The 13,929-nt window shown below is 45.0% G+C and overlaps 1 protein-coding gene across 1 annotated transcript in view; it reads left to right on the top strand.

Moving 5' to 3' along the window:
- Positions 1-13,929, top strand: part of AHCTF1 (AT-hook containing transcription factor 1) — a 78,171-nt gene that overhangs the window by 62,985 nt on the left and 1,257 nt on the right. Inside the window, 5 exon segments of the mRNA XM_053909422.1 lie at positions 953-1,038; positions 3,726-3,934; positions 5,709-7,704; positions 12,089-12,222; positions 13,821-13,903. Of these exon segments, the coding sequence (XP_053765397.1) occupies positions 953-1,038; positions 3,726-3,934; positions 5,709-7,704; positions 12,089-12,222; positions 13,821-13,903 (2,508 nt within the window).

The raw sequence follows: 13,929 nt of genomic DNA, 5'->3' as shown, positions 1-13,929 counted from the left end.
CCTCAGTCGCGTGCTGCCCTTCCGAGAAGAGAAATCCTGATTAGCTGGAATCTTTGCCAGGCTTTCATAGAAAAATGGGAGGACATAAGATGAAAGGATTATCTAGATTGTCTTATCTCATTCTCATGTTTCTTGAGTTTTAATGAAAATATTTATTGCAGTGGGTTAGATGGTTAATCGCAACAGTTACGAAGCAAAGCGCAGTCACGTGACAAGAAACTTTGTGGTCACCGTGGGTAATAATCTGGGCGGATAGTCCCCATCGTGACAAGCTGTGTCCTTTTTAAATACAAATTTATCAGCCGTTGGTTCTTGGTTAGCTTAACGTTGTGAGATGAGTCTTAAAAATACACCTATGAAATAAATATATATAATATTCCAAATGCATGCTTTTTCTTGCATTTATTTTTTAATTTTATTTGTCCCCTCTTACAAAGGCAGCATGCTCTAGTTGGGTTTGGGGGAAAGGCCAGCTCAGCATAGGAAGGGATCACTGTCCCCATATTTCCAGAATTAACTTTCATCAAGTGATACAGGTCCCATCTGTCTCCCACTGTTTTATCCTCCTCTTTTTAGATGACACTAAAATACCGAACCTGACTTTACTGAGTATATAGGAGATACTCCATAATACCTGGTAGACTTATTTAAGGATGTGCCCACAGTAATTTAAAAACTGGCATAAGTGTAAATTTATATTGGTCGGCATGCCACTGTTGCCAGCAGAGTAAAATATTAGAAAACAGGAATACCGAATCCAGCACTGCTTGTTTCTGAATTCGCCTACAAATTTTACGGTGTTCTTCAAAATGAACTTGGGTGGTATTCAGTTCTCTGAACCTCAGTTTTCATTACCAAAATGCCATGTGGCAGAGGGAGCAGGATTATTAACACAGGTAAGAGCAGGTGGGGGTCTTCGTACACGCTCATGGACGTACTTCTGTTTCTAAAGGAAAATCGTCGCCCTGAAATCCCGGGTACCGGTTCTAGACGAAGGGGTAGTGTCTGTCGCGGCCTGTTCCTCTTCACTCAGAGCAGGTAACAGTACACGTGTATATTTTCTTGCCTTCAGAATTCTTTTGTTTTAGTGTTTTAGGAGTGTTCTGTTCCTAGAACAAAGGAATCTGTTATCTAGATTTTCTTATCACAGTTCTTCCTTTTTGGTCAGATTCCGTAGCTAAGGGAAGTGAGTCTCTCTGAAGGCATTCTGTGGTCTGACAGTAGAAGTCTTAGAATGGTTTCTGTGGACATATTTTCCTTCAGAACATCAAAGAGAGGAAAATAAGTTCTCAATCCCCAGCCAGACTGCATATCTGCTTTTTGATCTCCTGGGACTGAGGTGTCTACACAGGGCAACTTCTGGTTTTGTGTTTGTAATAACTTAAGGCCACAATTGGCTTTTTACTATTAGAAAATAATCACAAACAACTGCGTTTACTCTAGGGAAGTTAACGAATATATAGACTTCATTTGATTTTTTTTTTTAATCCAATGACTTTTTTTTTTTTAAGTGCCTCTTCTTAGACCCTGGTTGTATAGAGATGAGAGAGGAACATTTTCCTCAGCTTCCAGCTGGGTTTGGGGAAAGCAGGCATCTTGAATGGCGATGCCCAGAACTTAGCATTTTGCGTGATCACCTAACAGTACAATGTTATGATGTTGCTGCTGACTCTGGAGCCCATGCTGTTAACTATAATACCGCCTGCCCGTCTCATTATGAATAGGGATTAGGACAGACTTGAATAAACTTGTTTTTTTCCCCTCATTAAGAATGTAATATGTCTTCTTTTAAGTTTATTTTTGAGAGAGTGGGGGAGGGGCGGAGAGAGAGGGAATCCCAAGCAGGCTCCACACTGTCAGTGCAGAACCTGATATGGGACTCGATCCCACCATCCACGAGATCATGACCTGAGCTGAAACCAAGAGTCTGTCCCTTAACCAACTGAGCCCCCCCCAGGTGCCCCTAGGATGTAATATACTTTTATTGTAAAATAATGAGAGCACAGCCAAGTAGAAATCCCCATAACCTGGTTATCTACTTTAAGGACCCATTATTGGCAGTTTAAAGTATCTTTCCTGGATTTGTGTGTGTGTGCATATTTTCCTGCGTATGTGGGAAGAAAAGGTAAATGTGGAGGCTTTGCTTGGATTCATAACCTAGTTCCACACTTAATATGTAAAGGCTATGGGCTGTACCTCCCATTGCTTCGTCTATAAAATATCTATACCTTTTAAGTGTTAATAAAAGCTCAATTAAAAAATAAAGGCTCAATAAATGTTGTCTATAATTATAAATCATCACCAGTTTATTACCAAAACAACTTTCTTTTTCAGTTAGCACTAAACTTCTGACTTTTTCCTATGTCATTAATATAGATTAACCCTGTCCTTTTTAACAGTCGTGGTCGTGTTCCCTCGTGTGGATGTTCTGTGGTGGGCTTAACTCGTGCTTATTGATGAACATTCGGGCTGATCGCCATTTCTGTTTTGCCATTTCATTTCTGCCTTGAATTTTTTTGTGTGTCCATATCTTGGCACATTTTGTGTCAGTGTTTCTCTTCAGTAGTTCCAAACCATGAGCTTCCCAGGCAGGTCAAGGATTATGCACAGATTTCTAGGATTTTCTCCAGGGAAGGTTATTCGCGCTTTCACACACCTACCGTTGGAAGGTAAAGTGCATGCTTCCCCCATTCCTCTGCCGGGTGGACAGGCAACAGCTGCCTTCATTTCGTTTTATAAGCTGTCTTTGCGTCTTTGGGGTACTGCTGGCCCCATTATCTATTAAAAGTGTGAAAATATTTTTTGTTTTTTTTTTTTAAACCTTTTTATTGATTTTTGTTAAATTCTAAAGGCTTTTAAGTTAGACACCCCCCCGCCCACCTGACGCAAAGTGTTTGGGATTTTGTGTCATTCACAAACCCAAATGGCATATAAATAATTATGAGTGCTAGTAAGTCTTTGGCAAAGATAAAGAGGAGTTTAGTTTTGTTTTGTTTTGTTTAGATGAGCTGTCGCCCTCCCTCAACTCCCCTCTAGCTTTTCTAAGTGGTAGAGTGTATTTGTGGTCATTTGGATGCTTTCTGCCAAAAGAGATCTAGTCTTTCTCCAGCGAGATAAAGCCCTGATTGCACGTCCCTCGCTTCATTCTGTAATCGCTCGGCGGGGATAGCTGGTTGCCACTAGTCACCTGACGAAGTTTCCAGGCTAATTGAATGGAGAACAAACATCTGAGCCCCTCAGAGCAGTCGTGTTCATACTGAAGTTTCAGAGTAAGAGCAAGAATTCTATCCAAGTTGAAAAGAACCCGGGCAGGGGCACCTGGGTGGTTCACTCGGTTGAGCGTCCGACTTCAGCTCAGGTCATGATCTCACAGTTCCTGGGTTCCAGTCCCACGTCAGGCTGTGTGTTGACAGCTCGGAGCCTGGAACCTGCTTCGGATTCTGTGTCTCCCTCTCTCTCTGCTCCTCCCCACTCCCGCTGTCAAAGCAAGTCTGTGTTGTTTAAACCGAACGGATACCGAAGAGATGGGATTCACATGTAAACCCTCACTGGCTTTTCCCGTCACATGTCAGAAGCCATGTGGCAATATGTCTGGTTTTCAAGGAAACAGTCTCCAGTGCAACACGGCCCTAACCTTTCTGTGGCTTCTCACATAGTGTGGTGTGTATCTTTCTGGTTTTCTTTCCGTCTAAAACCTGGAGGATTAACTCTCGTTTGTCTTTCAGCTGCGTCTGACGTCCATGGTGACACTGGGGACCTGGGGCTTGTTGCCTCCGAAAGTCCCGTTACCTCTGGTCATAAGTCTGACCAAGAAATAGCACTGACCTTAAAAGAAGATCATGAAGTAGCAGCCGATGTGCTGAAAGCAAGTGTTGACTTTCCAGAAGAAAAGCCTCCTGTCTCTGACGGTCCTCCGGATACTCAAGAAATTCATGTAAAAACATTAATTTTTTACTTGTTAGTTGTGGTTTAGTTAGGTTTCAAACCGTAGTTTAAACCTAATGTATACGTTTACCTGACTGCTACCTAAAAGCCTCTTTATAATAACGTGCGTGAAAAAAAAAAGTGTGACTGTTTTGTGGAATATAAAAGAATAAATCCTTTAAGTGAGAAATTGTTTTTCATGAAAACCAAAAGGCTATGTGAAGTCACAATTTTAACAATTTAAATTAAAAAAAGATTTTTTTTAATGTTTATTTTTGAGAGAGAGAGTACGAGCGTGGGAGGGGCACAGAGAGGGAGACACAGAATCCGAAGCAGGCTCCAGGCTCCGAGCTGTCAGCACAGAGCTTGACGTGGGGCTCGAACTCATGAGCCATTGACATCATGTCCTGAGCCAAAGTCGGACGCTCAACCGACTGAGCCACCCAGGCACCCCTAACAGTTTAATTTTTGCTTAGTATCTGGTTCAAATGAAAGGTCTTTTAGCCATAAGAAAACAGACCCTGGCTACTCCAGAGACATATGGCATCAAAACTACTCAGAGCCTATATTTGAAAATAATTGAATACAGTTAAATAGAACTTTTTCCCCCATGCATACTTGTAGGAGAATGATAACCAATTGGCTGGGGTTTAACCTCTATACCCTTGAGAAAGGATTTCTTTTTTTTTTTTTTTTAATTCTTTTTTTTTTTTTTTTTTTTGGTATTTAATACGACTTGCTTTCTAAAAATTCCGTCACGTTTCTTTTACAATCAATGGGCAACCTTTGTACGATAAATGAATTTAAGGTGAAGCAAAAACACCTCTAATTTATAGAAATGTGACTAGGTCGTATTTGGGAAGTTTCTTAACTCACAATAGTGTGGTGCTTATCCGTATTCGTATTCGTGAGTATTCTCACTGTAACATAGGTGGCCATAGTTCCCATTCTGTCAGCTGGGAAGCTAATAAAACTGTGGGTGTGGTGTGAGTGGGAGCCCGCGTCTCTGGGTACTTGCAGTCTCTCCTCGCTGAATGTTTGGGGAGTGGGAAAATGTCATTGTCTAGGTGGGTGGGAATGTTCTACCTTCTTGGTCAGGAGATCTCTCTGTTACTTTCTACCTCCTCCTTTTTCTCCCCTTCCCTTACCAAAAGGTAAATGCAAGGACCATTCCTTCTTCCACCAAACCCTTGCAAGAGAGGTACTGAACTTGAAAGCCTTAGGAATTTCATGGTTTATGCAGCCCCAGCAAAGGCAAGAGGATTGAGTCTAGCCCAAGGGAGCTTATGTAGGTGAACTCTTCTTCAACCTTATGGGGATCGTGCTGTTTAGAAAAAGTGTGGCTAGTTAGGTAATGTGGGGATTCCCATTAAAATGCGATTTGGGGGTTGTTTCTTTCTCTCTAGTTAATTTTTTTTTTCCTTGGGTGAGAACAGAATAAGTCCTTTAAATTCTTCTCACAGCTGTTGTTAGCATCGTGATAATTTTCAAGGTTTTATAAAGACTGTCTTTTTTTAGCTAGGGAAATGTGGGATTTCTATTTTAATTCCATTCAGAATCTCAACATCTTTTTTTGTCTAGTTATTTTGACTGAGTAATAATGTCTGATGGCTTAAATGGACGTTTTATAAAATAAACCCATAAGCATAGGCCAGATTAAATGTAGTTTATGTTTAACAGCTCATAAACCAAGGGTGAGATGATTATTTAAAACCTTTGTGCTTTAGCTTCAAATAAATGCGTGAAAATCCTTTAACCCTTCTCTTATCTTTAATTCATTTTAGGTGATTGAACATGAAAAGCTTGGAGTTCAAGATTCGGGACACGAGGCTAACGATCTTTCATTTAATGAGTTGTATCCCTCAGGGGCCCTTAAGCTCCAGTATAACTTTGATACCATTGAGCGGCAGTTCTGTGACTTGCCTGATAATAAAGACTCCGCTGAGTGTGACGTTGCCGAAGTAGATGGGGAACTTTTTGGGGCGCAGAGCAACTTTACCTTGATACTGGAAGGTGAAGAAGGAGAGCTTGAGACAGGTGATTCTGCCGCATCTAACGTGTTAGCTACAGCGGCGAACACGGCAGCGGAGGAAAAACCCGCGTGCGGCGGGGAGAATGGTGGTCGCGGACACGCCGCAGATTTCGTGTCTGTCACCGCGAGTGACCGGGAGTCCCAGAAGCTGGAGACGTTACCATATGTGCCTGAACCCATTAAAGTAGCCATTGCAGAAAATTTATTAGATGTGATTAAAGACACAAGAAGTAAAGAAATTACTTCAGATACAGTGGAACCACCGTCCATTCACGACAACTTACCTTTAATAAGCCAGAAGGTAATGTGTCCCGGCAAGGTAGTCAGATCTACGCCGAAGACTGTGCAGGAAACCAGTACACTGACCGTAAGCGTGAGCCAGACGCAGGACATGATTTCCTCTAGAACGCGCACGAGAGGACAGCGCGTCCGAAACCTGAGTGTCAGACCAGCTCAGCAGGAGGAGTCTGCGGATGTCGCCACCCCTGGCACCCCGGGGCTTTCGGGCGGGAGGAGAGCGAGGAGAGCGAAGGACCTCTCTGGGGCTTCCGAAAGTGCCTGTTCTGACGTCAGAGGAGCGTCTTCGAACCAGCAAGTACCCCAAAATTCTGTTACTCCTCGGAGAGGACGGAAAAGAAAAGATCACCAAGACACTTCAGAAAGTGATCATCCTATGGCACGGGAGCCACCGGCCACTCCGGGTGGCTCACTCGGGAGGTTAAAATCCTCTCCGCTGCTGGAGCCGGCAGCTGAGGAAGTTAAGCTTTCATCTGTCACCAAAAAGACCCCTAGAAGAGTTAAAAAAGCGGTGGAGAATGACGACAGTGTTGAAATGGTAGATCTAGGCGTAAAAGTTAGTAAAGTAGCACGTTCTGGCGGAAGCACCAGAAAACTGAGAAGTGCTAAACTAGGGGCTTCTGAAACCACGGGATATAAGCAAGATGGAGAAAGTAAGCTTTCACCTGTTACAAAAAAGACTCCTAGAGGCATTAAAAAAGCAGTAGAAAATGCCGACGGTGTTGAAATGGCCGATAAAGATGTAAAAGTCAGTAAAGGAGCACGTTCTGGCGGAAGCACCAGAAAACTGAGAAGTGCTAACGTCGGCTCTTCCAGAAGTGTAGGATACAAACCAGATCCCATGTGCATTGAAGAGGCACTGCCTGTTGAGCACAACAGCAGGGCCAAAAAGAGAGAAGTCAGCACGCCGGATGTTCTGGAAGACTGTCAACGTGACACATCCCAGCTGGCTCTTGAAACCGAATCGGATCTGCCTAGGAAACGGGGTAGGCCGAGAAAAAAACCACCTGAAGATGTGGGATCTAAGGCCGCTAAGGAAGTGAGGAGTCCCAAGAAGACGCAGACTCCCAGCCGCCAAAGGAGGTCCGCCAGGAGCACCCCAGCCAGAGGTGGCAAGGCTGATGCCGGGAAGCCAGCTTTAGAAAAGTCCGTTTCCGTGCCAGTGGAGGAACTCGCCACAGTGACCAGCGCAAAGAGGAAGCTTACAAAAAGGACCGAAAATCAAAGCCAGACACGTGCATTACGCTTAATATCGGAAAAATGCACGGGCGAAGACCCAAAGGAACCAGGTGACCCAGAAGCCAAAGTGCCCGCCGCGGTGGCCGTGACCCAGTCCGCGCGCGGCAGGAGGACTAGGGCCAGCAAGGCCGTCTCACTGCTGGACGCTTCCGAACCAGAAACGGAGTTTGTCTTTTCTCCTCCTGTGTCAAAGGCTCCAAGGAAAGAGAAAGGTACTTTTACTTGTGTTCAAAGCACAATTTTCATCTCACACAACGTCTTCTATTTTCAGCACAGTTCAATTCAAGACTGTAATTGGTTATTTCTCCTGAAAATGATTAGTAGTTATAGAGAAGTCCTCCCTGTTCCAAAGAAGAAAACAGTCTTGATCTTTTAATAGTAAAATTTAAAGATTTTCTATTTCAAGGTTTATCTTAGATTCAAGAACTTTCTGGTCCGGTACGACTCTTTAAATCCTATAATGCACTTGTCATGGGTTTTATCTTCTGGAATAGTATCCTCTCGTCATTCTGCCATCAGTGACTTAATTTCTCCCCCCATAGAATCAGCATTTTTCATCTAAGTGCAGCCGTGTTTGGCTCATGACCCAGCTGATATCTGTAACTTCAGATTGTTTGGAGGGAGGGGAAGGAAGGAGTGGTAACATTTTGTCATTTAGGACGCAGATTACCTAAATGCGTGCTCCCGGTAGCCACCCCCCCAGTTGGCTCGGCTGCCTGTCCAGCCTGCCTCATTGCGCCGATGAGGCACTGTTGGGTTGGTACAGGGCACACCTTCCCAAAGGGGTGATGAGAACCTCTTACTATTTAGATCTAAAGCATAGGTCTACGTAGAATAACAAAGAGATTACCATGTCTCCGTGCTGTTAAGATTTGGAGGGGGATTTTTCAGTAAAGCAGGCAATCAAGAAAAAGGATCTAAAAGGTGCTGTGGCCCGACAGACCGGGTGCGGGAGTTCTTTGCAAATGTGATAGAAGCGGTTGTTTACCTAAGGTTTAAGATGTTAATTTCAGCAAAGCAGCTCAGGGACTTGTGAGTGAAGTAGGTGACTGTGTTGTTGTATTTATTTAAACCTTTTCATACAAACGCAGTGAGGAACGACCCATATTGTTAGACGCCTCCTGACTCGAGGAAGGCCACGGGGAGATAAGCGATTTAAAAATCTGCAAACTGAAATTTTCTATATTCAGCATTCACTGCACAAGCACTTCTTTAATTTCCATATTTATGCAGTAATCCATTATATTAACATAGCTTGAGCCCAGGAAAGGGCGCTTGTCCTCATTTTTTAAAAATAATTTGAGGGGTGCCTGGGTGGCTGTCTCTGTTAAGCGATCGACTCTTGACTTTGGCTCAGGTCACGATCTCATGGTTCGTGAGATCAAGCCCCGCATTTGGCTCTCTGCTGACAGCATGGAGCCTGCTTGGGATTTTCTCTCTCTCTCTCTCTCTCTCTCTCCCCCTCTCTCAAAATAAAGAAACTTAAAAAAAACATAAAAATAATTTGTGGTTGGGGCGCCTGGGTGGCTCATTCTGTTAAGCATCTGACTGGCTTGGGTCATGATCTCACGGTTTCTGAGTTGAAGCCTCACATTGGGCCCTCCACTGTCAGCATGGAGCCCGCTTCGGATCCTCATCTCCCTCTCTCTGCCCTTCCTCCTCTTTCTCTCTCTCTCTCAAAAATAAATAGACATTAAAAAAAATAATAGTTTGTGGTTGTAAGAGGTCTCCTCTGCCCCCTCCCAGTGTTTTAAAGTCAGATCTTTGATTTTGCGGTCCTGTGTAATTCAGTTCTTCCTGGTGTTAGGAAAGGTGGGCCACACCCATACTCTGCCCAGAACAGAACCGAACGCTCATTGCAGCTCACGTTACTAAGCTGCTCTGTTAGAGCTCAAATTACTGAAAGGCAGCAGTGTGGGGAGCAGAAGGTCATTAACACAAGTCTTTTCTGCTTTCCTCGTGACTTAGAACAGTGCAGCCAACACCGAAGTTGTGTGTTGTTCTGGTACAGACGGCAGACATCTCAGGAATTCTGAGTTTTGTCACCTTTGCAGAGTCATCCTCCCTCCATGTGCCCATTAACTGTAACTTTTTCTGTAATAAATTCATGCCTGCCATAGAAAATCAGAAAAGTCATCTAGAGGACCAATAACCAGTGTTCGCAGTCTCTTCCCGTTGTAGGTATAGTTTGTTTTTAAATGCTTATTTATATTTGAGAGAGAGAGGGCAAGTGGGGGAAGGACTGACAGAATCCGAAGCAGGTTCCAGGTTCTGAGCTGTCAGCACAGAGCCCGATGCGGGGCTTGAACTCACGAACCATGAGATCATGACCTAAGCCGAAGTCGGACCCTTAACCGATGGAGTCCCCCAGGTGCCCCTGTAGTTTGTTTTTTTAAAACCCAACAGCCTGATGTGTGTACAGCTGTGTATTCTGCTTCCCCCCTCGCTCGCTGAGTATCTTCAGATGCTTGTGTGTTTTGTCACTCACACACTGAGGGCTCCTGGGTGGCGTCGCATCCCGCTGACGGGCCACAGGCTGCTCACGATTTCTCCTGGTAGGTATTTGAATGGTTTTCAGATTTTCTAGTAGTAAAAAGAGACCCCTTCTGGTGAGAAGTGATGAGAAATTGGGGGGGGGGGGTGCAAGATGTCATTTCTACCACTTTACTAGCTGGGCGGGTGGGGGGGAGGGGGCCGCATAGCCCTCCTGAACCTGCTTTTCCTCCGTGTGCAGTGAAGATGCCAGTGCCCCGCTCTGTCGCTCCTTCACTGGGGTGGCCACCCCCCATGGAGGCTCTGTCCATCCTTCTGCCCTCTGACTGCGCCTCTGTCCCCAATGCTGACTTAAGTTGTATTTTGAAAGCTCTTCGGGGAGGGGTTGGAAGTGCAGGGAGCAGATGCAGAAAGTCCTCTAATCGAAACCCATCAAAGAAACCACCGCTCCGAATGTAGTCAGAAGTGTTTCGCTGGTCGGAAGAACGCGAAGCGTGGCGTTTCAGTGGACTTTGTGTAATTTCTGTTGCTAGCAACAGTTACTGAAGAGGGGCACGCCGTCTGCCTGAGGCCGGAGTGGGTGTATGTTCGCCGGCTGATCTGACTCTCCGCAGCCCGGGGAAGGGTGCTGTTGTCTGCGGTGGGAGACGGAAGTTCAGGGACACAGAGCTTCCCCCCCATCCCCCCAGGATAAGTGTCCGTGGAGCCAACTCCTGCTGGCTGCTCAGAGTTGTTAAAGCTGCTTACCAGTACGTTCCTGGCTCTGAAGCCAGGACTTTGGAACTCAAGCCTTAAGTAGCGCTGGAGAGAGATGGGTGAGGAATTCACATGCCGACAGGTAGAACAAAGTCTTGTCTGGCTGATACAAGCGCGTGGAAGGCGTGGTGGAGGCCGGATTCTTTGGCACGTGGTAGTGTAGGTTTCTAGTTCCTGATCGCCCTCTGCAGTGCAGGGGGAACCGGAGGTGAGAGCGTGAGCTGGTCTTTGAAAAGGCAGAGCCGCTGCAGAGAACCGAATGTTTTCATTTCCTAGAAAGAATATAGATACGTTTCTTTTTAACGTCAGAAGGGGAAGGGCACTACCAGCAACCCCAGCTGTTGCCATTTCTGCCCGTTATCAGCAGGCAGCAGAGAGGACTTTTGGTTCTGACCTCACCTCTGTTTTCTTTTTAAGAATCCTAGGCTTTAAAAAGCAGAATTTGACGTCTTACAGAAGTTTTGATTGTCCCGGTCGGTGAAGTAACGTTGAACCAGACTTTGAGAATCTTATTTTATGATTTGTAAATTCTGAAAGTCATGATTCCGTGACCAGTGCAGACCTCCACAAAGCACTTGCTGGGCGCCCCACTCTTGTAACCCTGTAATCTTCACGGCGACTCCGTAGGTCCCGATACAGTGATCCCATTTTATAGACACTGAGGCAGAGAGAGTTTTATCTGATTTGCCTTTGGCCCCACAAGTAGAGGATCCAGAAGCTGGAATCTAACCTGTGGCAGACTGGTTTGGCTGCACCTGCCACGTCCATCGTGACTTTGCTAATTGCCTTTGATACGGAGACCCGATGGTGAATGTAAATCTGAGAGAACGTCTATGATGTTTTTAGTTATATGTTCTGGGCCAGTTCTTAATTAAACCATTTTTATTTATCTATGGAATATCTTCCAATCAATCAGCCTGTTTTTTCCTGTACTAGTTACCTTCACTGCTTCCATTTTCCCTTTATGACATGAACTTTTCTGTTGTTCCTTTGGCCAGAACCACTAGTTCAGAATGATCTGGAAAGAAAAAAGTTTTGAGTCTCTTTGAAGATAAAATTACTTTTATAAATAAAAACGTTCTTTAATTTTTATGTCGTAGCACTATTTAGTTTGGGGCATTAAATGTTCTGCACGCCGGATTTACCCAAATGGTGTTGAGATTTTCCCCTGCGTTTGTCTCTCCTCAAGTGGCCACCGTGTCCCCGTTAGTGTTTCCAGGCTTGGAAATGTTCATGTCTTTCCAGCGTGCATCCTCTGTTGCAAGCTTTTAGAAAAAATAGATCTGGAGATACATATACATAGACCTGGATTACAATGTGTGTTTGTTCTTTCCTACCTTTCTTCAGCTAAAAAAATAGAGGCTCCAGCACAATTGCAAGAACTAGTTTCAGATTTATCTTCTCAGTTTGTCTTCTCACCGCCTACTTTACGGACCAGGCAGAAAAACACATCCAATACATCCAGACTTGGAGATGAACTGGTAAGAAGTGTGTTTTATTCCTTTGTATGCTTGTTTAAACATGCTCTTGGGGTGCCTGGGGGGCTCAGTGGGTGGAGCATCCGACTCTTGATTTCGGCTCAGGGCATGATCCCAGGGTCGTGGGATCGGGCCCTGCATCGGGCTCCGTGCTGAGCATGGAGCCTGCTTAAGATTCATTCTTTCTGTCTCTCTGTCTCTGTCTCTTCCTGTCTCTCCCTCTGCCCCTCTCCCCAACTCACTCTCTCTTCAAAAAAAAAAAGTGCTCTTTACTTTTTTAAGCAACGTTTCCTAAATAAACCTCTTTTAGAAGAGCAGACATTTGGGGCACCTGGGTGGCTCCGTCGGTTAAGCGACTCTTCACTTTGGCTCAGGTCATGATCTCACAGTTCGTGAGTTCAAACCCCGCATCCAGCTCTGTACCGACAGCACAGAGCCTACTTGGGATTCTGTCTCCCACTCTCTCTCTGCCCCTCCCTTGCTCTCTCTCTCAAAAAATAAATAAAAATAAACTTTAAAAATATTTACAAGAGCAGACATTTATACTGAAAGCCCTAAATTGCCTTCTCTGCACTTTGGGGCGCCCTCCCTCTGACACGTCTGTGACGTGTCGCTGATGGTGTATTACTGGCAGCTGAGGTTTAGATTACCTATTGGGGAAGAGGTTTTTAACTTTTAGCATCTCATCAGAATTCTCTGGATGTGTTTATCTAAAATAGAGGTCCCTGAATGAACTCCCGGGGTGTCACCCGTAGACCACACTTGGAGGGACAGTGTTTCAGAGTTGTGCAATCACCTGACTGCGCATAACCCTAAAATGAAAACAGCTCATGGATTGAACTAGTTAGCAACATTAATTCAAAAGCGTTTCTTGAATTATCTGCTATGACCAGTCACTATGCGAGGGCAGAGACGCCCATGGAAATCACTTGGGCAAATGCCTTGTCTTTCAGGAGCTCAGTTTAAAGAGGCTAAACCACACGTAATTATTTCACAGCCTGGTAAGAATCATTTATACCCAAGTAGCCCTCTAGATAGAAGGTGAAGGAAGCAGGCCTTCCTGGAAGGGAAGACTGTGGACTGCAGAGACCCAGAATGTGGCCATGCAGGGGGCGGGGGCTCCTTACATACTGCTGCCCGGCCACGTGCATACTGAAGGAAGGATGAAATGAATTCTGGGGAGGAAAAGTAGTCCCTGGTGGCCTGTTCCTTCATGAGGTGAGGAGAGCTTGGATTTGGACAGAGGGCAGCGGACAAGGAAACGTGTGCCTTGGAGACACATTGAACGTATGGATGGGGATGAAGAGTGCCCCTGAATGACCCGAGTTCCTACTGAAATCTGTGGGTTGGAGCCCCGCGTCGGGCTCTGTGCTGTCGGTGCAGAGTCTGGAGCCTGCTTCGGATCCTGTGTTTCCCTCTGTGCCCCTTCCTTGCTTTCTCTCAAAAATAAACACACATTAAAAAAAAAGTCCATCTGGGACTTGTTGCGTCTGAATTCATTAGCACCGTTTGGCAGTATTCCTTGACTCAGGATAGAATTCAGTTTACGTTGCGGATATGTAATTACTGAAGATTTCTCTCTCCAAACTTGTAACCCATAGAAAGATGACACTCAATCAACAGAAACTGTGAGAAAGCAAAAAGTGAAAACCACCAGGACTGCAAAGACCAGACAAGCAAGCAGGTCTGACCTTTTTTGTGCGGTAATTT

The sequence above is a fragment of the Panthera pardus genome, unplaced genomic scaffold, assembly GCF_024362965.1.
Source record: "Panthera pardus isolate Hobbes unplaced genomic scaffold, ASM2436296v1 HiC_scaffold_21, whole genome shotgun sequence".
Classification (NCBI taxonomy): domain Eukaryota; kingdom Metazoa; phylum Chordata; class Mammalia; order Carnivora; family Felidae; genus Panthera; species Panthera pardus.
This window is presented reverse-complemented; position numbering and strand designations above follow the sequence as displayed.